General features: G+C 38.4%; 2 protein-coding genes across 2 annotated transcripts in view; one reads left to right on the top strand and one right to left on the bottom strand.

Annotated features, from left to right (window-relative positions):
- CTNNAL1 (catenin alpha like 1) overlaps positions 1-18,476 on the top strand; it is a gene marked incomplete at its 3' end in the record, with an annotated part of 56,276 nt that extends 37,800 nt beyond the window's left edge. The window contains exons 8-19 of the mRNA XM_084211914.1: positions 455-541; positions 3,525-3,683; positions 5,177-5,269; positions 5,583-5,733; positions 11,474-11,511; positions 14,657-14,707; positions 14,806-14,960; positions 15,739-15,787; positions 16,566-16,622; positions 16,742-16,861; positions 18,132-18,215; positions 18,315-18,476. Of these exons, the coding sequence (XP_084068040.1) occupies positions 455-541; positions 3,525-3,683; positions 5,177-5,269; positions 5,583-5,733; positions 11,474-11,511; positions 14,657-14,707; positions 14,806-14,960; positions 15,739-15,787; positions 16,566-16,622; positions 16,742-16,861; positions 18,132-18,215; positions 18,315-18,476 (1,206 nt within the window). The remainder of the gene's footprint in view (positions 1-454; positions 542-3,524; positions 3,684-5,176; positions 5,270-5,582; positions 5,734-11,473; positions 11,512-14,656; positions 14,708-14,805; positions 14,961-15,738; positions 15,788-16,565; positions 16,623-16,741; positions 16,862-18,131; positions 18,216-18,314) is intronic.
- Positions 18,477-18,507: 31 nt separating this feature from the next.
- On the bottom strand, positions 18,508-23,396 carry ABITRAM (actin binding transcription modulator). Its single transcript, XM_084223285.1, has 6 exons — positions 23,330-23,396; positions 23,203-23,254; positions 20,826-20,955; positions 20,067-20,143; positions 19,927-19,996; positions 18,508-19,858 (listed from the first exon to the last, which is right to left on the bottom strand). Exons 1-6 carry the CDS (start codon positions 23,391-23,393, stop codon positions 19,730-19,732), a joined length of 522 nt encoding a protein of 173 aa, XP_084079411.1. The 5' UTR covers positions 23,394-23,396; the 3' UTR covers positions 18,508-19,729.
- Between the last annotated feature and the right edge of the window lie 235 nt (positions 23,397-23,631).

The following is a 23,631-nucleotide window of genomic DNA, read 5'->3' as shown; positions in this document are numbered from 1 at the left end:
GTGAATGTTCTTAAGAACCAATCTTATACTTCAATATAAAACATTTGGTATAATGTTTTTAGGTACCACTTTATATTTAAAAGGGTGTTTATATTAAACAAAATGCCTTAAACGCTTGATTTACTTAAAGATGGTCAGGTAAACAATTTCTGGCAGATGTCAAGGAAACCCTTTTCCTAAAAAAAGTTCAGTGAGGTTTAGAAATAAATTCTTGTTGAACACAAGCAGTCAATCAAATTGCCTCACAATGGGTTTTAGATTTAATTTGGTGATAAATGTTTCTATAAAAGAATTTTTCTAGTGGAATATACACAGGCTTCAAAAGTGAAAGCATTTCCTGTAGAAAGAAAAGACTGTCTTCTAAAGCTTCTTGAGCTAATGACATGTGATGTCAAGGTGGGGTTTGCTGGATTTTTTGTGTAATGTCTTGTTGGTTTCTTTCTTTGGTTTGTAGCAAAACCAAAAGACAAAGGATCTCATGGAAGACTTGGAAGTAGCCATTTTAAAAATGTGCCAGTGCATGAATGAACTTAAAAGAGAGGTAAGTGCAGCTTAAGCACGACAAGGTGAATAAAAGTTTGAATTTCTTATTTTTTAAACATGAGGTTGCAAAATGGGGTACTGTACCCAAGAAGACTGTTGCCTGTTTATAGACCAGAGTAACCAAATCAGAATTGCATTATGGAGCTAGCTACATCATCTTTGTCCTTACTGATTAGAAATCTGTTGGCTGCAAAGGGTCATTGCTAACCCAAAAGAAGTGTTTGGAAGCAAGTACTACATATGTAATCGTTATTTTAAAGGTAAAGGTAAACTTCCCTTGGGGATGCATACATTGCTGTTTGTAAATACATTTTCTTCTAGTTTGTGCCTAAATTAATAAATTACATTTGCAGTTTATTTGTATTAAACCTTTCCTATTGATTTCCTTAGCAGAAATATGTTATGACAGTGTCTTATACTCAGGGGTTTTTTTCTCAGCAGTTGTCAGCTATGTATGTGTGTGTAGTAAATCATCATTCTTTTCCTAAGTGCAAGTATGCTGAGGTCAGCTTACATGCACACATGGAATAGCTGCCTCATTTGGTACATGGGGTGGACTGCACTTGCTGGTCAGGGTCTTCACGCTTCCTAGTGAGGGTAGCATTGCTGCCTTGTCTGTTCCACAGAACTGAAGCAAATGCAGAATCTGATTTCTGGCAGCTTCCTAAATATTTGCACATGATTCAGCTATCTTTTCAACTGCTTCAAATTGCTGTTCTTTTAAGCAAATGGAGAAATGAAGATTAAGAACAGTAAGTTTCAACAAAGAGCAGTGCAAAGATGTTAGAGAAGTGTGGTGAACTTGCTTAGGCTGAGCTGTCAGCTGCTGTAACTGGAAAATCCCAACTGCTGAAAAAATCATGCTCCCCTTTTTCACCATAGGCAGAATGAGAAATTTTGTCTTCTGGGCTATAGTTCCTGCAGCTGTCCTGAAGATTTGAACAGTGCTTTCAATCTGTTTCAGTTGAGTTGCACTTCTAGTGTCAGGCAGAGTGTTGGGCTCCAGAAAGTGGAGGATAGATAATTTTTGCACTTTGATTATGTGCTGGTTTGTAATTTGGTCACCATTATGGAGAAAATAGGTAGCAGAGCTTTTCCAAAGCAGCCTTCACTTTAAAATGTAAGCACTTCACAGTACTGTGAGATTATCCTTGTTGAATAACATTGTTCCCAGGTGCTGAATGAGGTGGAAGAGTTCCCAGTCAAATTAGGATGTGACTATTTAATTGCATAGATCATAAAGCCACAGGTGGCTGGAATATGTTGTGTGAAAGAAAGGATTCATGCTCTTAGAAGTAAGTTCAGAGAATTACGTTGTTTTTGTTGTTCTCTGTGTAGTGATTGGATTGATCCCAGAGTGGCCATGCTTCTGTACGTGGCTGAAGGCTGTCCTGTCAGTCTGACTTGGGGTGCCACAGTGTGTCAGTCAGGATTTCTACTGGTTAAATTCAAATAGTGTGACTATAATTAAAATGTTTTTGAGAGCCTGAGTGGCTGAGAACAAAAGACAGCCTTGTTAAAGTAGTTAACTCTCGGTCTTTTTATGGAAGAAACAGAAGTTTTATTCCTTTCTGGAGATGATTTTACTGCGAATGATCAGAGACAGCATTAAGTAGAAGCATGTTTCTATTTTGGGTCAGGATGAAAAGAATCTCTAATGAAAAGGTGATCCCTATGTAGTCTACATATAAATGAGAATTGCCAGTTCCTACTCCAACATTACAAGCCTTTCAGATATCCTTTCTTCAGAGCTGACTTCATTTCTGGGATTAGTGATTTGTGCTAATTTTTAATGCCATGTGAGCACTGTTATATAAATAGTTTATAACAGGTTGTCATAGCTCATTTTTCCCCCTCTACAAAATAATTGCATCAGGTTTTGAAGCAATAATTCAATTGTCTTGTCTTTTGTGAAATTAAAAAATAAATCCAGAAGAACTTAATTCTGAATGTACAGGAAGTACTGCCAGAGGAAGAGGGTAAAAATGGAGTCCAGAATTAAAACATACCATTCCAGTAAACGCTCTTCTCTGGAGTTCCAGGCTCATTGCATTCATAAGAGCTGTAAAAGTACTTCCTCTTGAATACCAAGTTTGTTCTGTACTCAGTCTAGTCTAGCAAAGTGAGTGCAGTATTACAAGTCTCACAATAGTCCTATGAGGGTATTCTGCTGTTTCTGAAGAGGTTGCTGTTTTGGTTTTAGCAAGATTCTTAAGATGGGGCTGACTGCAGGGTGCAGGTAATCTAGTGACAAGTTACTAGAACTAGCAGCAGCTGTCACTGATAACCTGTTTTCAAGCAGGGTCCTTCACAGGACAGTTTCTGAGTGTGTGTCTGGATTTAGAGATGTGTTTAAATGAGAAGCTTCTCCTTGCTTGTTGGGAGTGTTCAGGAGATTGAGACTTCTTCAAGACCCATCTCCTTGTAGCAAAGGTGCTTTATACTTTCTTAAGGCAGCGTCACAAGCTGATTATATTCAAGCTTTTCTTTGCATCACTGATAATTCTAATTTCTAATATATTATAAATTCAGTTTTGTGTGGCTTCAGTCTGATTTACCCAGTTCCATTTGTGTTCTTTAGGGGAAGTGGAATGGCTGTTGTGCTTTGCTTATGCCGAACTTGGTGACCCACAACCAGATTCATGCGCCTGGGTTTTCCCCAGCTGTAACATAATCAGAAAGCAGTGGTGTGATAACTTCATGGCATTATTTTACCCAGCTGCTCTTTTGTTTCTCTCCATATTTGGTTGTGAAGTTTTTTGTCTTTTTGTTTTTTTTTTTTTTATTGCAGTGGATTTTATCTTTGAATAGTAATTGAAGAACTAAAACTCCAGATAATAAGCAAGCTGTATATGAGCTTTCATGCCAGGAAAGTTTTTGCTTCTTGAAAAATTATTCTGTCTCTTAAGCTTGTTTGACTTGGTACTGGATAGATTTTTTTTCTGTTCCATGGTTTATCTCTCCTTTTAATGCTATTCAAGGTCCACAGTGCAGCTACATCTCTGGCAGCAGATCTTCTAAAATACCATACAGATCATATGGTTCTCAAAGCATTAAAAATCACAGGAGTAGAAGGAAATCTTGAAGCTGTAGCTGAATATACTTGCAAGCTATCAGAGCAGAAAGAACAGCTTGTTGAGGTGAGTTCACACCTGCTTTCATTGTATAGAGCACTTAGAAAATGAGTGGCTGGATTTGCATCAGGCTGTTATTTAGGAAGGCTTTGGTCTGTGTTTTTGCAGTTTTATTTTATTTTCCTAATATGCTGTTGAATTTTGGATTGTTCTTGTCAGGGTCTGAGCCAGATACGTCACTGTGGCATGTTGTAGAAGGGATTTACATTTGTGCCCAATTCTCCTCATGGATCTAGACTCAATCTGTATGTAGACATTTGTCCTAAAATATTAATTTTAAAAGTAAGTTTCTAGGTCCAAGAGGAAATTATCACCCCTTTCTTTCAAGCAGCAGGCATCCAGCAATAGCTGAATCCAGGTATACAAGAATGCTGGAGATACACAGTTAAGTTTCTTAATGCAGTGAGTTTGATTTTTTTTTTTTGAAGATTAGTCAAGAGGGCCACTGAAAATCTTCCTCCTTTGTGAAAAGCAGTGTGGGGAGGGGATGTCAAACACGTGTACCTTGTTGCTGTCTCTCTCACAGATGAGCAGAGGCATCTATGCCAGCAGGAGACATAAAAATATAGATCACTTTGATCTGAAATACAGTGATGCCAGCAGCTGTACTTGCATGGTATCCAGTACTCATTTCTAAAAAATTGTGATATACAGGGCTTGACGATTCCTTCCAGAACTATGAATATGCAGAAGCAGCATCCTTGAACTTCCAGGACTGGCGGAACAATGCTTTGAATTTTTAATTTCAACTTTAATGCCCCCTTGATCTGTGGCTATTTAATGTTCTAGTGAGACATAAAATTTTTCTTTTCAGGCATAACCAGAAGGTTAAATAGTGCTTGTGTGTGAGACCTTGCAGCATGTCTGATGATGTGCAATAAGTTTCATATGTGCTGTCTCTGTCTTAGAAATTCCTTTTGATCTGAAAACTTCCATGTTCCTTTCAACCCAAAGTTCACACTTAAACTTCCTAAAAAAAAAAGATGAAGGAAACAGTATTACTTCCCTAAACTAATTTGACACTGATTTGCTCAAAGATAATTTAGTCCATTGGATGATGAAAGCCTAAATTTTCCACATGGTTGCTTATTGCTGAATAAGCCTGTTCTGCTAAAGTTATTTATTCTACAGTTTTTCCAAGTTCTATATGTGTGTGTTAACTTTCAGTTTTATTCAGTCATAAATATGTGAAATTGTTTTTGTTTTAATTTAATTTAGTTATTAAGGCTTTCCTTTGTTTTTGTTTAAATTTAATTTAGTTATTAAGGCTTTCCTTTCTCTCTGTGGCTTTCCACACCTTTCAAGTCAGGATTTAGCCCCATTTTTATTATTAATTCTCCCTGAGAAGCACCCAGCTGTGCAGTCCCCAGTAAATATTTGAAAGGACAGTCAATAACTTTGTATTTGTTTGTACACCTTATTTTTGTAGGTACACCTTTTGTCACTACTAATAGTTGCACATTTTTTACAATTCTTTTCATTTTCTTTAAATAATTCAGATGTGTCGCTTACTGAGGCACGTTTCTGGAACTGAGCCCCTGGAGATAACTTGCATACATGCAGAGGACACCTTTCAGGTCACTGGCCCACAGGTATGTTCAGCTTTTAACTGGCCTCTTCCACTATACATAAATCAATAAAAATTACTTGTGTGAATTTTTAGGAGACCTAATGTTTACCTGTTCCAAGCATTCATTTCTAAGAAGGAATTTTGCTCTAATGCTGGGTGGGAGCTAAAAGAAAGCACAAGAAAGGTCATCAAGCCTGCAGTTGTCAGATGAATACACTACAAAGACATAATAGTAGCAGTTTAATTCTGTGTTTTGCCTGGGGAGGCATTTGTGAATTCATGTGGAACACTATGTACTAGGACTTACAGGAGCAAATGCTTTGTTCTTTGTCCAGATAATTTCTGCTGCAGAAACCCTGGCATTGCATCCATCTAGCAAGATTGCAAAAGAAAATCTTGAGGTGTTCTGTGAGGCCTGGGAGTCTCAACTGAGTGACATGTCTCTATTGTTAAGAGAAATCAACGATGTGTTTGAAGGAAGAAGAGGTAAGAAGGCAGTGTAGAAATAGAAAAATGTCACTTCAAATCTAAGTATTTTAAGTGTGATTTAGGAAATTCTGTTTTCTTAAGAGTGGAGTGCAGTGAACAATTCCACATCCTGTGGGATCTAGGTAGTGATACACAAATATGTTGGGTTTGTATAGATGTCAAATCAGGCTGCTTATTGGATTTTTTCAAGTAAAAGCAACCAAATATTTAAAGGCCTGATTTACATAAGATTAGCTATATTTAATTTTCTGCACTGGGATTAGTTCTATCAAAATCAAATGGAATCATTCAAAGGACACAAAAATGTTTGACACAGCTCTTTGCCAGCAGTGTCTAAATACAAGGAGTGGTAGGGCTTTCACCCACCCCTTGTTTTGTCTTGGACATATCATCAATTCATGACAGTCAAGATACAATTTGAATTCTGACATGTTTAATTAATGTCCTGTATTTGTGGAAAATACATATATACATATATGTTCTATACTGTCAGCTTGCCTTGTATTCACTTCATAATGTAGTGAATGTAGTTATTTGATTTTTAAACTGCTGTCCTTTCTCCTGGATGGAATTTCTGACGACTCTGCACAATCTTGGGATATTTTCTCTGGTTGGTAAGTTTATTGGTATTTGTACAACATGTAGAAGAAAAGCTTGGAATCTTAAGGAAAAAAATTCTGTGTCTACTTTTAGCATAGGGTAATTTACCTTTAAAATGGAAGTATTTTGGTTTTCACTTTTATACCACATAATTTTCTTTCAGATTATGTCTTTAGTGTAGCCTGTCACACTTCTTATAGCTATGTCTTTGTTTCCGTCTCTAAGATATAATTGCATACAGATAGAATGTAATATATAATAATACTGAATGTCTTGTATTTTTAAGGAAATTGCTCAGGTTCGAAAGCTTAGATTTAGCTAAATACAGGCACTTAAATTTTTGTGTCTAAGATACAGAAAATGTCAATCCTTATTCAGGTTAGATGACACTTTAGCAATGATACAATACTTCATCTTGCTATTGAGACCTCTTTTCACTTTCCGACTTGATTTTGTAGTTTAAATTTCTGTTCTTGATTTTTTGTGTGAGCAGTTCTTTACTGCCAGCATTTTGAGCACAGTAGCAGCCAATCATGGGGTGTAATATATTAAATTGCTGGTTGGTGAATGAGTGTGTGTCTGAGCCTCAAGACTTGTAAAAAGAAAACATATGTTGAAATTCTGAGTGGGTAATTGTGTGTACTTCAAGTTATTGGCAGTTTGAGACTTCTGAGAAAAACATGATTGTTATCCCAGCTGTTCTTCTACCTTGGTCTGAAATACCACAGAGATAGATGCAGAGAGCCTGTTTATGGGCCTTTTAACTCTCAGCAGACTTTTTTGTTTGTTTTGGGAGCCAGGGTCAAACTCACTTTCCTTAAAGAGAATATTTTATAAAATGAAACTTAAATTATGCTATTATGCTATTGTTAATTTGTTAGAATAAATTTGGAATCTTTAGGGCTGATCATGCAGCATCTGATTTTTTTTTTTGTATTCATACAATGGTCTGGCAAGGTTGAATGATAACCTTTTTATATATTTATATCTGTGTGTGTGCATACATATATATAGAGAGATATTATTGTATCTAAAAATAATAGGATGAGAATCATGCAGCCACAGCAAAGCATATCCTTGGCTCTCCAAACAAATTGTTCTTGATGTCAGATGCCCAGCCTCCTCTGTAGTTAATAGCTTTCTCTTGGGACTGCTGATAGCAGATAACACATTTTCCATAAGTGGTGTTTTCCACTTTCTTTAAAGCATGATTTCACAAGGGCAACCCAATGTCCTTGCTTGAAGGAGGGAGAATGGGTAGGTGTTTCTCAGCAGGTTGGAGGCCATCATGAGTGATGCAGTGAAGACTGCTCTTGTTTGGCATAGCCACACAAGTGTGTTCTTTGTTAGTGGCTCTCATTTCCTCAGTCTGTTTTTTCAGAACAAAGTGTTCTGATACCACCACTGGTAAGATACAAAGCATTGCCTGTGTTCTCTCTGTGGCCTTGGGTGCGTTAGATCTTTTTTTGGCAAAACACTGTTAAGAAATCTCCATTTTCCTTGCCACATTGCCCAGCCTAGTTAGAGACTTTCCTTTGAATCTGGATTGTTTCATAGTAGCCACCAATTATGCCCTTAGAAGTAATTTGGTCTCTTATATCCACCTGTTTTCTACAAAGTTTTCCTCTCTATTGTGGGCTAATCTGGTTTTGTTTGTTTGTTTTCTCTTGTTCAGAGTGACTCTTGTCATTAAAAAAAAAGGAGGGGAAAACTCTCACCCACCTTTTTTCTACCAGAAAATCCCCTGAAGTTACTTTTTGTTACTTCCAATATTTTTCTTCTCTGAGAAAACACAACTGGTGATCCAGTAAATAAATGAAATGAACATATTTACTTGCTAAGAGATTATAGGAGTGGCACTCACAAAACTTTTGCCTCCAAACACAATGGAGTTTCACAATATTTGATAAGGCTTTATTCTTCCTGTAATTCATGACACTTGTCTTAATGTTGAGGTTGGTAAAAGTGTCTTTATTTTACAGACTAAAATGTATCAAGTGCTTTATTCGTAGTAAAATTGTGACTGTATGTAACAAGAGATGGAATTACAGTAAGAGGTATATTTTTTTTTCTTCTCAGTTTAAAATCTTGTATTTTTGTACTACCAATTTAAATGTTTGGGTTTGTTAGAGAGTTCAGAATACAGCTTAAGATGCAAAAATTGAATGGTGACTAAATGTGCTGGACACATCAAATAAAAGAAGCATTTTTCGGATTACACTAGATTCACATTGTTTATACTCATTTCTTTATTTTTACGAGCAATTGCACAGCTCCTTATCCAGTGTTTTTTTCAATAACATACAATGAGGTATTTCTCATGCTGAGGCTCCAAATGCATGTGGGAGGAGCTGGATTTAGCTTGAATGGGAAACAATATTTTACTCAATTTTAATGAAATTATACCAGAACATCATGCCCGAATTGAAAAGGGCTTCTCCAGGGTTGCAGGATTCACAGGCACGATGGGGTGGGGGAGGTTGGTGAGCACAGAGCAGCTCAGTAACCCTCATTTTTATTTTGGAAATATTCATGTGCTGTGCAGAATTGTTCAGCAAGGTAGAGTTGTCCTTCTTTTGCTCAATCCTAAACCACCTTTTAATCCAGTGGTGAGGAGGCCTGTTCTCCATAACATGTTGGTGTGTCCAGGCTGGGATGAGGAGGGTGACAGGCTCCTCGAGAGGGTAACCCTTCTCTCCTGCCAGGCATGGGAAGTTTGATTCTGCCCACAGAGGGATTGTTTGGTTCATTTCCATTTGATGCTTAACTCTGAGGCCCTTGCACTTTGAGATGAACCACCTGACAAAAGCACCTTTCATCAATCCAAGCTGCTGGATGTCAGCCAAGCTCTTTTTTCTAATGTTTTGGGTTGAACATGGAGAAGAATATAAATAAATGATCCTCTGATTTGCTGCTTTGTAACAGGGGTAAGAAATGAGAGACAGTTCCTGAAGATAACATACTTCTGTGCTCTCCTCTTCTGTTTTGCCCACTTAATTTGAGAGGAGTTGAATGACCATGAGATTTCTGAAGGGCTGTAGGTGATGAATAGGTGATACAGATCAGAATTAGGAAGCTCAAATTCTAGGAAGAAGAGTGAAGCAGGCATGCTGCCATACTCTCAGAGAAATGGCATCAAAAGTGGGAATTGAAAGTTGAAATATGGATATTATGGAGGGAAAACCAGGATTGGAGCTAGTAAAAAGCAGAAAATTGGAAGATGGAGAATGAAATAATGAAAATTAATTTTAAGTGAAAAAAAATTAAAAAAGAAAAAACAAAGGCAGAGTAAAATACAAAGAAGACCATCATGTGGTGAAAAAAGCCTCTTGATATAATAGCAAAGATCTGACACACAAACTAAGAAAATAAAAAAAACCTACATAAAAAATTACATATGTGTATTCTGTTAATGGAATCAAATCAAAGTTGTGATTGCACTGATGGAATTAAGTATTTTCTGGTTAAGGAGGATTATCTCTGACCTGAGTTGATCTGCTCCTTTGAAAGGTCTTGGTCTGGTGAAGTGTGTTTTTTGTATGCGTATTTTATGATATTTAGGGTTTTTTAAAATGTTCAAGAAATAAATAGTTAGATCTTTCTTCTTTTTGAATATGGTGAGCAAGAAAACCTTGCTAAGCCAAATAATGGGAATTACTAGAAGAGCAAAGGCAATTTTTATTTTCTTCTCTTTGCCACCACTTTCCACTTGGTTTCTATAATTCTGAATGCCCGCCTTGTGTGTGCAAGTACTGTCATTGTGGTGAGCATTTTTACTCCATTTGTTATGTCAAAGCTTTCTGTGTTTGAACTTTTTAACAAGATGCAACATGTTTTTACATAGCTCCAAGGAGTTCTTTTATGCTGCAGCATTTAAAATTGCAAGTTCACTTTTGTTCTTGGTATGTCTTACATGCCCTTTAGCTGATGTTTTGATGTATAGGATGTTGTAAATGACTTCTCATAATTTGTATTGGTCTTTAGGGAGAAATCTTGCTTGGATACATGTTTGGGCAATTAATATCTGAATAACACTGCATTCTGAAAAAAAAATGGTTATGCAGCTTGTGCCCTGTTAGCTCATTCATCTTTTGCAAAACTGCATAGCGGAAGGAAAAAGTGATTTTAGGAAGGACGGTTCCATTTTTCCTATTTTTCAAGAGGGTTGAAGGACACTTGTTGGCATCCTAACATTGTAGGAGTCAGTTGCCTAGATACAGAGATTATGATCTTCTTGGTGTGTCAGGAGATAAAGGGCATGCTTTCAAAAAATCCTGAATGCACAAAAGAACTGTCTTCTGAGGACTCAGAATGGAATTTCTCTAGGAGCTGATACGAGAGGAGGAATTAGCAATTGTAGCAACTGAATCAATTGTAACAAATGCAAGCCTTCATAGACTATTATATCTTCTGGTAATTGAAACTCTAATCTTAGGCTGTCAGCCCAGGCAGTATTTCTTCTTGAAAATAAAGTCTTACCAACTTTTAGGTAACACCCAAAAAGGATTTTTTTTTTCCTTAATTTATTTTGCTCAGATTTGGAATATTGTAGGCTCCTGGCAATCCAAGAAACAATTCAATAAGTGTGTTAAATGCTGTAGAACTTCCTTCTTCATAAAACACAGCACACGTGGGATACCTATAGTACAACATGAGAGTTTTATTTGCATTACTTAGGAAAACCTGCCTATGTATTTCTCACTAGCAGCACTGTCTACTCCAAATTTCAGACCATTCAACCCATGCCGAGAAAAGCCATACACAGAGCTACAATTTTGTATTTTGCTACAATTCTGTATTTTGCGACAAAATGAGTGAATGTAGCTACTGAGTCATTGGAGAGAGTTGCTTTACTTTCCTTGTGAACTACATGCAGGAGACTAGAAAAATTACTGAGAGAAATATTCAGAGAAGCTTTCTTAATTGCCAGTTGCTAAAATCTGAGCAGTACAGAGCTCTTGGCCTGTCTCTGAAAGCATGAGACAGAGGATCTTCTGCAGTATTCAGAGAGGAGGAATTACAGGTAAGTAATTTGCTTTTATAATACTGCAATTTAAGGAAGGATGAAGCAAGGCATTTGATCCCACTGATTAAAATCTTTATATAAATTTGGTATAAACCTGTGTGTTCTTCATAGGAGAGAAGCGTGTCTACCTATCGCTGCCCAGACCAGGGGTAAGTTGCTTTGGGGTTTGTTGTGTTTACTCTGTATCTGCTGTTCTATTTGATTTCTTTCCCTGTCACAACTCAATAGGGACCTAACAATATCTTGGTAACATGCATCATGACTGGATGGCTGACAGTAAAATATCAAAGTTTGTCAATTTATTAAGTGAATAATAAGCAGACTGAAGACAAATGTAACTATTTATGTTATGTGCTTTAATCACTTTGATTGTACATAAACTTTAATTCTTGTTCATTAATTTTTTACCACATAATCTACTTTCATGCTGTATAATTAAAAAGTGCATTGTTGCTATTAAAACAGTAGGAATATGCTGCAATATACTGAAAATTAAAGCAAAAAATAAATCATACTGCCAAGACTTCACTTTGTAGCCTGAGTTAACCTATTTGGAACAAGGGTTCATGTTCGAGCCTGTTGTAGCCTTTTTAAATAATGGGCTCTTGTTTCTTTCCTTGATCTTAAGTGTGTTTAATGTAGAGAAAAAAGTTAACACTAAATACCCAGTTTTTAGGTGTGAGGTATTTAATATCTTGAGCTGATTATAATTGATATTACACTGTTCCTGAGAGCATCTGTGTGTTAGGAAGCGTCCTAAATCTTGATAGTGTCATGTAATCAGTCATTTGATTTACTTGCTGTGAACTGAATCTTTCCATGGGTAGGAAGAAGGGAAAGAATGGTCTCAAAAGGTACAGTGTTGTTTCTTTCTCTCCTTGCTTTTTTCCCTTAACCTGTAGAGGAATTTGGGTTTGCAATGGTCCTCTGTCTCCATGTCTTCTGTTGTGCAATTCTACAGCTTCAAACACAATACAACTTCTGACTCTTAATGAAAAGATAAAAGCTTTATAAATCCAATATTTATAAAAAAGTTTTATAAAGCCTATCTGTGGATTTAAATAGAATATGTTAGGCTGCATGAGCATGGGTGAACTTCACAGGTAGGGAATTAAATACTGAAACTTTGGATAGGGTTTCTGTCCCTTACCAGTTTGACTAAGACACATAACTTCTGGACGTCATAATTTAGAGATTAAATCTTTGAAGTCAGAGTCCCACTGATTCATATCTTTTTAAAAATATTTAATACAAATTTTGTGGTCAGCATGTAAACAGTTCTGCTTTGTATTGTTTGAAAGCTTGCTGCCTTCTTTGTGAGTTTTGCAAGATACTTAACATTGTGGGGAGTTTGAAAGTAGATAGGAAATGTAGATTGCATCCACAAGACACCAGAGTTTCTTCACAGAATGATTTCTTTGCCTAGCTGATGCTCTGAGCTTTGGAATTGCCTCTCTTCCCAGTGCTGTTCCTCTCAGCAGAGCCTCTCCTCCTCGTGCTGCCACCACAGATCTGCTGTGCCTGGCTGACACCCACGCTGTCCCTGCACAGAGGCCACACTGTTCCTGCCAATCTAATTAGATCACATATTTTGTTACATCTGTTTAATTGCCACTGTGCTGGTTGCTGGTAATGAGTGGCACCCTAGACCACGCTGTCTAGGTGCGGACCAGAACAGCAGTGATGATTCATGAGTGTACTTAATGCATATTTTTTCTCTATAGCTTAAAGTGTTGAATCAGGTTTTAGAAGCAGAATAACGTATGTACTGATCTGACTTTTAATAATAGTACTATTAAAATAATGCAAGGGAACACTAGAGTGGAGAAAACTGCAAAAAAAATTCTGAGCTTCCTGTAACCAGTGCTGGTTTTCTTGAATACCCTTCCTTGACTCTGCAGCTTAAATATTTGCCATACCTTCTAGACCAGAATTGGTGTTTACAAACAAATCTGGTTTGGTTTTGTCTTCCTTTCTTTTTTAAGACACTGCCTTGAAAACGGCATTTCTGAAATTGCATTTCTAATATGCAGTATAGTCAAATCACAATTAAGAGTTCAGTCCTTTGTGCTAAATGTTTCAATATGAGATCAGCATTTCTAATACATAGGCAGAATTGCAGTGTCTAATCTGGGTAGACATTCATAAGATTCAGAATATTTAAACATTTTTGGAATTGGGAAAAGAGAAATGGCAGAAAGTTAAACTGAGCACTAAATTGGACTAGGAACTTCAGTATGAGTAGTTTTGCTCAGATTCTTGAAGTGAGAAATGGAAATGGGACCAGAATCTCATTTCTGATGCTGTTCAGAATGAACAGTGTTGTTTCTTGGTTGGTTTTTTTTTCTTTCCTGCATGCATTACTGAACCTAATTTGCCCAAGTACTCCCACAAATGAATAGCAGCAGGTTTTTTTCAGAGTGTTTCAGAATCTCAGACAAGACTCTGAGCTGGGCACTGAGATTATCCAGCTTCCTCCTGTGCCTCACACCTCTCCAAGTTATGAGACCAACTTTGTACTGCTCCTCTGCAGTCCAGTGGTGTCTAAATGTGGACTGTGCTTCCCACATCTGGTCATTTTGCTGGCTTTCCACAGTGACAGCACCAGCACATGAAATTAAAGCCAAGAACACCAAATAATTATGAAATAAATTATAAATTACTGCCTAAGTGTGTCATGCAGTTTGTAAGTACTGCCTTACCAGTACTTTTCACTCACATCAGTACCACTAATTATTGTTTAATATGAGCTAATATTTGGCTTGCAGCCAGATGTATATTTTGGATAGTTCATGACTTAAAAAAAAAGAAGGAAAACCCATTAAAAGATCAGTGTCAGTATTTGCTTACAGCTGCTTCTCCATAGAATAATGGGCTGCCTCCTCACACCAGCATTCGTATGGGTTGTAGCCTGTGTCAGCTTGCTATTAACCAGATCAGCATCCCTGTTATATCAGTACCATCACAGATAGAAAAATCAGTGCAGGAGTTAAGACTGTTTAGTCCTGAGTATTATTGAGAATTTACAGGGTAAAGGGAAGAGACTGTACTGCATTAGGAAGTAGAGCCTGATAACTGTGGAAGAGGTCTTTTCCTTGCAATTTCAGGGCATCTGCACCTGCCATTTCAGGACAGACAGATCAGAACAGGTTCTCAGTTTCTGCTGAGAAGTTTGAACCTCTGGAACTCTCCTGCTAAGCCTTTCTCTGAATATAGAGCTACCTCTTTAAGATTCGCAAGTAAAATTATTACCAATTCCTTTTATTTAAAAATATTATTTTTTGTTTGAAACAGAAGCATAATGCAAATCTGAAAGCATTAAAGCCAGTCAAACTAGATACTGAGGTAAGATGGCATCATTTTAGTAAAAAAACTCCTTTCATATTTTTATCTTGTCTGAAAAATGTGTTTTTAAGTGCCATGAATATGCTTGCCATTTACAGGAACAGGCAAAAATTGCAAAACTTGGATTGGAATTGCATCTGCTAACATCTGATGTGGACTCTGAGACAGAGAAATGGGAAGATCAGGAGAATGAGATTGTGCAGCATGGACAAGGCATGTCAAGTATGGCCTACTCCATGTATTTATTTACCAGGTAATTACAGTACACATGGCAAGTTTTGGTGGAAAGAAGCATTAAGAGGGCTTATAAGAAAGAACAAATTTTCATTTTCAGAGCATAATAATTGGGACCGTTTTAGAAAGGAACTTTATTCTGTCTGTAGGCTTTATAAACTTTTGCATATTTCTAAACTGTTTAAAAAACCCCTAATTTTAAACCCCACTTTATTTTTAAAGGGCTTAACATTTGTTTCGTTGGAGGACATCTATTTAAATATCTCTTGGGTAGGGAAAATATTTAAAAATTATGTTCATAAATACTTTGAAAATTAGGGGAATTAAAGCAAAAGTATATACCTGTAGATGAGATATAACTGTAGATGAGAACTAATGATCCTTGTACTGAAAAGTGTTTATCTGAAACTTGCTAGTGCAATGTCAGCTTTCTTACTTGAAGAATTTAGGTTTGCTTGGGGTTTATTTTACCAGAGTTGAGATTTTTTTTTTTTGTTGCCTACTAGCCCAATAATACTATGCCAGAGTTGTGGATTTCTAGTCTTGTTCAGCTTATGAGAACTGAGCCATTGTTAATTCCCCAACAGTGCTGTAGCTACTGAGGTGTTTGTGTAGTATTTTTTAAGTCAGTTCTTGTAGGTAGTTGTGTTTAGTATCTTCTAAAAGACTGATATTTACAGTTCACTGGTGTGAACTTGTAAAATGTTCAGTGGTGAGACTGTAATTTTTTTAAGTAGCAAGCAAAATAATGTGCAGTCTATAAATGGCACATCTTCTGCTTTTGTTATTTCTCACAGAGGAGAAGGACTTCTGAAAACTACTCAAGATTTATTTCATCAGGCAGAGGTAATGTATTTTTGACAAAATAGGACATAGGACATAGACACTCTGAGTGAAGCCAAACAGGAACTTCAGTGTCTGATTCCTTACATGAAGTACATGAATTGACTGGCAGCTGTAGACTTTGAGCAGCCTAACTCTGATACATATTCTGAAAATGAACTTCCCAGTGTTCCAGTAGTAGCTTCAGACAGGATCATTACATTGATAGATTCCAGCTAGGAGGAGGGATAGCAAACTGGCATTATGGCAAATAGAGTGGACTTCAACACCTCTGTAGTATTTGTTGTGTCACTCAGCCTGGTAGTGTTAACAGATACTAAATCCTAGTCTGAGCAGCAGGATTTTCATGGGAAAGAAAGAAGATGTAAAAACTTGCACAATGCAAACAGAAGGGCCCAAATGAAGGGATGTGGAATGCTATTTTCAGGATCCATGCATATGTGTAACAGGAGACTGGTTACCTTTGAAAGGACAATAAGCAAAGAGGCCAGGTGTAATCACAAAACACTTGTGAGCTGACACGGTGCAAAAAATAATTGGAAGTTGGGGGTTTTGTTATATGTAAAGGGAAAGGGTGCTTTTCTGTGAGGATGGCAGTTTGTAGTGTAACTTGTTATTTCAGAAGTCACTGTAAACTGCTGACTTGTGAATTGTAGACGTATACAATTATTAAAGTATTTCCTGCTACCTTTTTACTTAAAAGCACACTATTAAACCAGGAGGAAAAAAGCCTTACTTTCTGTTGTGATTCATTTTGTTACATGCTTTCTTCTTCTTTCAGATTTTTGCCACAGAGGGCACAAAGCTTGCTTCAGCTCTTCATACTCTTTCTGATCAGGTGATGTATCTTATGGCATCAGTGGTACTGCTTAGAAGTTGCTTGTGCTGTCTTCTCCCTTAACTTGATGTTGGAGTCTTTAACACTGATTTATTTTGTCTTCCTGGATGACATACCAGGTACGTGATGATGACAAGCCCTTGCTTCTGTTGGAGGCTGAAAAACTCATCTCTATGTGCAAGCAGCTCCAGGCAACAGCTAAAGCTTCTGCTCAGGGTAAAAGTGCTACATTTACAAAGGTAAGGTAAAAAATTATATATATTTCTCAAAGTAATACCTAACTTGTTTTGAAATAAAGTAATTTACTAATTTATGTTCCAGTTAAAATATGGAACTAGGTTGCAGTAGTACTGTAATCTACTAGAATTCCATTCAGACAAACAGGAACTGTAATTAAGTGTACCTCAGTATGGACTTCAGGGATCAAAATTTTAATGACGGTAATATGTACTTCCACCACTGTAATAATTACTGTTATTACTGTTACTGATGTTTAACATAAATGTAATAAATTCCAAACCCCCAACTCCACTACTGAACACCTTGCCTTCTCAATAGGCAGCGTCTACCCTGGACTGCACAGATTTTTTTCTGGTATTCATATTTGCTATAAATAACTACATAGACAGCTGATATGAAAGTTTCATCACTGTTAACACAAGAAGCAGATCTGCAAAGATCAGAGGGGATCAGTATCCCTGAGCCACAGCGATCAGTGTGAGCAAGACCATTTCCATGCAGCTGGATGTTTGTTTGCACGTGGCTGTGGAAAAGGTGTTCCAGTTTTACAGCAGGGTGTAAAGCAGGTGGCTAAAGCATGCAAGCGACTCAGAACCAAACTGAGCACCTTGGGGCTACTGCATGGTTTGTTTGACACCTTCTAAATTAAATGGGAACTCCAGTGCGTTTATACAGTGATGTATCAGTACGTAGCAGTAACAGGTTCTCAAATTATTGTCTGAGGGCTCAGACTTGTGACCTGTGCTGAGTGTTAATATTTAAGATAACTTTTAGTGTAACATTGAACTAAGGCGTAGATGATGCATGGCTCTCTAAACCATGCTGGCAAAAGGAAAACCATGAAGAATTGTAATGATTCATGCTTAGATCTTAAGAGCGCCTTTCTACAAGACTTCTTGTAGAAAGGAGCTCTGTTACTGTTTAATATAATATTACTGTTTAATATAATATTATTATATTAAACTGTTTAATATAATATTACTGTTTAATATAATATTTACTGTTACTGTTTAATATAATATTATTAGTAGTGCATTCTCTTGCAATGTGTCTGCTCAAGTTGTGCTTAACAGAAAGGATGCTCTTGTTTTACATGTACTATACAGAGAAGTTTAAAAAAAAGTAAGCAAACCCATTTGATTAGGAGATATTTTAACAGGAAAAGTGTTACTTAACCCAGCTCTTAAAAAATCATCTCATGCCAAAAACAACTGCATAACACGAGTATTGAGTAATAGGTATTACTCTACTATTAATTGTCTTGTTTAGGTTGATGCATGCATTCTGAAAACAAGGAATGTGATGACTCTGTTATGTCAACTTCTTCCACTTTGCTGCAAATTACAGAGGAAGGTGAGTACTAGCTTAATCTGCACTATTTAAGACTTTTGGGGTTTGTTTGCTTGTGTTGGTTGGTTGTCTTTAAGAAATCTTTCTTATATACATACACAGAATAAAGCGGGAAATGGTTGTCTTAAGCCTGCTCCACCATGGAAAGAAGACAGAATACGAACTGGTACAAATGCACGTACTCCAGAAAGAAGAGTGGAGACATTTGGCATCAAGTCTTTAGAAAATCATGTAACAAACATGACATTTTTAGAGAGCAAGTAATCATAGCACTGAGAAATACAGGAATTCCCATTTGAAAATAACACTTGCTGAAGTTTCAATACTGCTTTCATTTGTGGAAAGTCAAGCCAGGTTAATTTGATATAAAACTGTTGACCTTTGTCACATCTAATAGATGTCCCATTACTTAGCCATTAAAACACAAGCTAGTCTAAATGTTCTGTATTTTTATAATGTGAATGCCTTTCCTATGCTTGCTATTGATACCGATTTTGTAATTAATGCTTCTGAATGTCTTAATGGATGTGTCAACCCAAAGATGCTGCTAATAGACATTTTATGTAAAGACCCCTGTGCTGCATATGCTACATGTAACACTACTGTTGAAGTCTGTAAACTCATCTCTGGCCTATTTCAGTCTGTGTATTTGATAAAGCAGAATCAGGAATATAGTCTGAAAGGCTGTGGCCTGAAGCACTGAAATGTTACTTTAGTTACAAGCTATACCTGCAATGAAGTAGTCCTAGGTAAAAAAAAACAAACCTCTTTCAGTAGATGCACCCCTGAATTTTAATCTTGACAAGATTTATCTCCACAAAAAGTATATTTCTAAGTAATTAATAGTCTTAACTCAAACCCTTTTTCTTTTACCCTATTTGTAGATGGCAGTTGTTGCTTTCTTTTTTATTAAAACTTACAGAGCAGAATTTGAATTGCCTCTAGAACCACTGAAGTATTACGCAGACTTGACATTATGCCATTTAAAACTGAAGAAAATAGATACTGATTATTATAAAACTCTGTGCAAAGGGCATTATTTTACTTCAGGATACCATGAAAATACAACTTGGTGTGAAATATGTATTTTCAAGTTTATCTGCTCTTTGTACACAGGCTTTTTATTTCCCATTCACCTGTGTCAAACTCCATATTGTATTAGTTTAGCTAAACTACATGATAGCTAAATGCTATGATTTTTTCTATATGTACTACGCTTGCCTTAAGCAGAAGCAAAGCTGATTGTGGAACATAAATAATCTCTAACATGTTATTCTGAGCTTATTTAAAAACCTGAATTAAGCTGGAATTCAGAGAAAAAGAAAAATTTTACATCAAGTTTTTACAGAAATTTTAATGTACAAACTATTTGAACTGGTTTATTCTTTTAGGAATCAAGGAATTTAGTTCCACTTTTAAAAACTGGCACTGGGCCTTTTCCATACTATAAAACTCACAGTGTACAATAAAAGTCACTTATTTAGTATCAAACATAGATGGGAAGTGTAGAATTGATTTCATGAAGCAGAACTGCGTCGTTTCATCAAAACTTCCTCATACTCCTTCTGCGTCAGAAGTCCCTGAGTTATACTCTTGCTTTCTTCAAATTTGGGTAGAACCACTGCAATGTACCCCTCAGTTGATGGCTAAAAAGCGAGACTGAAGTTAGCAGTGAAATAAAAGCTGAAAAATAAAGAACAAGAAAGTGTCTTACCTTTTCTTGCAGAAGAGCAGGATTACTAAGGATGTTCTCATTCACTTCAATCAGCCGCCCTCGTATGCAACTGCAAAAGTGTTCAGATTCTGTAGATGTGTGGGGTATGTCAGGGTAAGAAAAAATGGGAAAAACCTTACCTGTAAATGGTGTATTCCTCTCCATCTGATGAAGATATCCTGCACAGAGGGGCAAGTTCTGTTAGAAACTGAGCTCCCTGCATTTGGAAAACAAATAAACATGTCTGTAGTTTAAATTACACAAGACTTGTAAAAGTATTACCATCAGCAATGTCTAAAAGGAAGGACGTGTGATAGTTATGGGTCATTCCAAGTTCCAGAGCTGTGCTTCCCTATAGAAGGGAAAATGCCAACTTAGTTACATGCACAAATCAAACAGAAGCTTGTTACAAGCTTACACATTTAGTCATAATTACGTTTTTTGCAGACTAGCAAACTTGTATTTTGATGAGCCTAAGTCAGAGGAGAGGAACAGCACTGTTGATTTTGATGTAAGCAAGTTCAACTGCACCTTCAAAAACCCACCATGCTGAACTGTCTCATCTACTATCTAATCTCCAAATCCTTCACATCTTGGAAATAAATTTTTATTATTTCAGGGATGTTTATGTCCCTCTGCACACTACCAAAGAAAATTACTAGAAGCGAGTATGTTTGAGTAACACTGGAAACCACCAGTGATGTAGGAGCACTGCAAGACCCTGGCTGGGACAGGCAGATAGGCACCCCTTGAGGAAGTCTAAATTCTTCAAGTGCAGAGGGGCTTTTTTTCAGTGAAATACAGAAGTAACCTGCTGGGTTTCTCTCCAAGAAAGAACAGAAAGATCTTGGGCACTGTGAGAGATTAAAATGAAAACTAAGGAAATCAAAAAGCCATACCCTTTTTGACTTCCCAGAGACCTTATTCTGAAGTCTGCTACAGTTTGCACTGATTTGGTAATTAATGTTTTTAATTGTTTTCCCACTTTGAAGAAGAGGGTGGGCTTCTGCCAAGGTGATGACACAGATTCTGCAACAAAAAAAAAAAAGTAATATAATTATTCCACTGTAGTTGTAAGAAGCCACACCTTTGTGCTCTAAGTAAGTCCCACAACCTCCTCTGCCTATCTTGTTTGACACCTGCTGTACCAAACTGAACAAAAATTCTGACCTAAAGCCACTCCCATGGAAAATGCTTCATTTTGAGATACCAGACTGGACTGTCAAAAGCCCTACACTGCTTACTGAAAGAAAACCACTCCTTTTAAATAAGCCAGTGCTGTTCTATCTGTTGTACCCCATAAGAGCATGGTTGGTTCATTTCAGCCAGTAGCTGAAGTAGGCACTGGAGTTAAGATAAACAAAAGTAAAGCATGGTGTACTTTTGTCACAAAATGTAACACAAAGGAGTGTTTCTCCAAAGCTAAAGGCTCTTTGTGGTGAACAGCTGAGGAATCCTTCGGTGATCTGCGCCTTAGTTAACTTGCTGCTTGCATTTCATATTTTCTAACGGAGGGTTATTTGTTACCATGACACTGCACAGTTTGAGACAAGCTCAGCTGAAGAGACTAAGCCTGCCTGGCCCAGAGCCATGCTTAATGCACAAGCATGAACTTTCCAGTAAATGAAGAGAGTGGAAGCTATTCTGTTTGAGAGTATAAAACCTACAGCAATCAACAAAAGGGTGACTGCAGAGAAAACCAGGGCATAGAACCAGATCTCTCCCTGTGGATCCATCTCCCCACTCTCCTCCTGTGGAGCTCTGGCTGCGCAGCTCCCACAAGAGGGAGCTGGATCCTGGTGAATGCATCCAGCATGCTCTAGCAGCAAAGCTACCTCCCTCCACCCCAGCCTCCTTCTAAAAGGGAAGATAAATTATCTTTGAGCTGTAACCTAAATGAGCTGAGACCTTGAAAAACAAAAAATCAAGAGACAGATTTACACTGCCTAGAAACAGCAAACTGAATCACAGCCCCATACATAATAATGGTAAAATACTTTACAGAACATCTGGCTAAGCTGCTGTGGAATCCAAGGGTCCTGATATTTCAGAATTCAAAGCAGCAGGACAGTCTTCATGGACAATTGAACAAATCAGTGGGATTTAAACTATTGTTTATATCAGGCACCTGAGATCAGTAACCTTATATTCAGTATTCAGTACAGATGGAAGGGTGTCCTTCCTCGCTGTTACTGTCACACCTGTAATTTGAAGGTACTCTGGTTTCTCTTTTGAAAGAATGGAGGAAGAACTGCAGGAAACAACCACAGCGAAGCCCCAACTCGAAAGGCTGCAGTGAGGTGATAGTTCTGCCCTGTGCCATTCCTTTTACTCTGAATTCCTAGAGCAGGCAACTCACTGGGAGCACAAATGCTGCCTCATCTTCCCTCAACCCATGAGCCACTGGCCCTGGCAGTTTTTGTGTGGACAGTAGTTAGGTTCTGTTTTTCCCTCTGGGACTGAACACCCCAGAAATGCTCCTGATGCTGCAGGCTGCAGCAGGGAGAGGTAAGGTATGGAAGGAGACTCCATATCAGGTACAGGTTGATTTACTCCAAATAACTGGATATCCAGCTACATCCAAGCAGAAGCAAGACACTTTCCTATCTTGCCTTCACCATCCATTAGTGCACAAATGTACAAGGAAAAGCAATTAAGTTTTTATCTAGAAAAAGCTGAATGTTTGTTCAAATGGAAGGATTTCTAAATCAACTTAAACAGACTCCTTCAAAATGTCATTACGCAAAGGCCTTTTGGAACGTTTCTCTTCTGCTACTGATGATCACAGAATCAATTAGGTTAGAAAGGCCCTTGGAGATCGAGCCCAGCCTATGGCCGAACACCACCGTGTAAACTAGAGCATGGCACTGAGCGCCGCGTCCAGTCTTTCCACGAACATCCCTAGGCACGGAGTATGGGGCCCTTTCAGCAGGAGAAGGTGCAAGGGAGCGAGGGCAGCACCACGGGCACTGCTCACCAGTACGAGGGGCTGCGGGGAGCCGTCAAGGGGGAAGAGGCCAAGCCTCCCTGTTTCTCATGGGAGCAGTAATTGAAGGATGGGGGAGGCCGATTTGCCACTCTCCCACCCTCCCACCTTCCCGGACAGCACAGGCGCCCGGTGCCGTGTCCCAGGCCAAGCCTGCCCGTCCCGGCTGCTGCAGCCACCGCCGCTCCCTCCGGGCGCAGGGCGAGGCCCGTGGCCGAACGCAGCCCGAGGCCTGCCGAGCGCCGGCGCCCGGCGGGCACAGCCGGACCCGACTCCCGCCGGCCACTCGCCTGTTGGAGTGCTGCAGCACGCAGAAGTCCTCGCACGGCCGCCCCTTCACGTCTGCAAGAAGGGCACAAAGAGGAGTCAGGGCCCCGCCGCCACCCCGGCGCGGCGCGGCCCGGCCCCCGGCGGTACCTGGCTTGTACCAGCGTGTGAAGTAGCGCTCGGCGCCGCCCGGCCCCGCCGCCCCCTCAGCCATGCCCGGCCCGGCCCGGCCCGCCCCGCCGGCGCGCCGCGATGACGGCAGGAGGCGGCCCCGGCCCTCTCCCCGCCCCGGCACGGGAAACCCGAAGGAAACACAGTAGTACCTGTTTTTTTTTTCTCCAGGCTCTAACATCTTTTCGCCGTATCGGCATCACTAAGGAAAACGCTCAGACGCCTGCAGTTTGGTTCAGTGGTTTATTTTCTCTAGCACACAGCAATACAGTAACAGCTAC

This window comes from Fringilla coelebs (assembly GCF_963513975.1).
Source record: "Fringilla coelebs genome assembly, chromosome: 1".
NCBI classification, from domain to species: Eukaryota; Metazoa; Chordata; class Aves; order Passeriformes; family Fringillidae; genus Fringilla; species Fringilla coelebs.
The sequence above is the reverse complement of the archived record's forward strand: the minus strand, read 5'-3'. Positions and strand labels throughout refer to the sequence as shown.

Excerpts from the sequence above, each read along its gene's own strand:
- ABITRAM (XM_084223285.1), bottom strand. The coding sequence starts at position 23,393 with ATGGCTGAGGGGGCGGCGGGGCCGGGCGGCGCCGAGCGCTACTTCACA. Across the intron at positions 23,255-23,329 it reads CACACGCTGGTACAAGCCAG|ACGTGAAGGGGCGGCCGTGC; the intron begins GTACCGCCGGGG and ends CCCTTCTTGCAG. Across the intron at positions 19,997-20,066 it reads GAGGAATACACCATTTACAG|TTGCATACGAGGGCGGCTGA; the intron begins GTAAGGTTTTTC and ends ACACTTTTGCAG.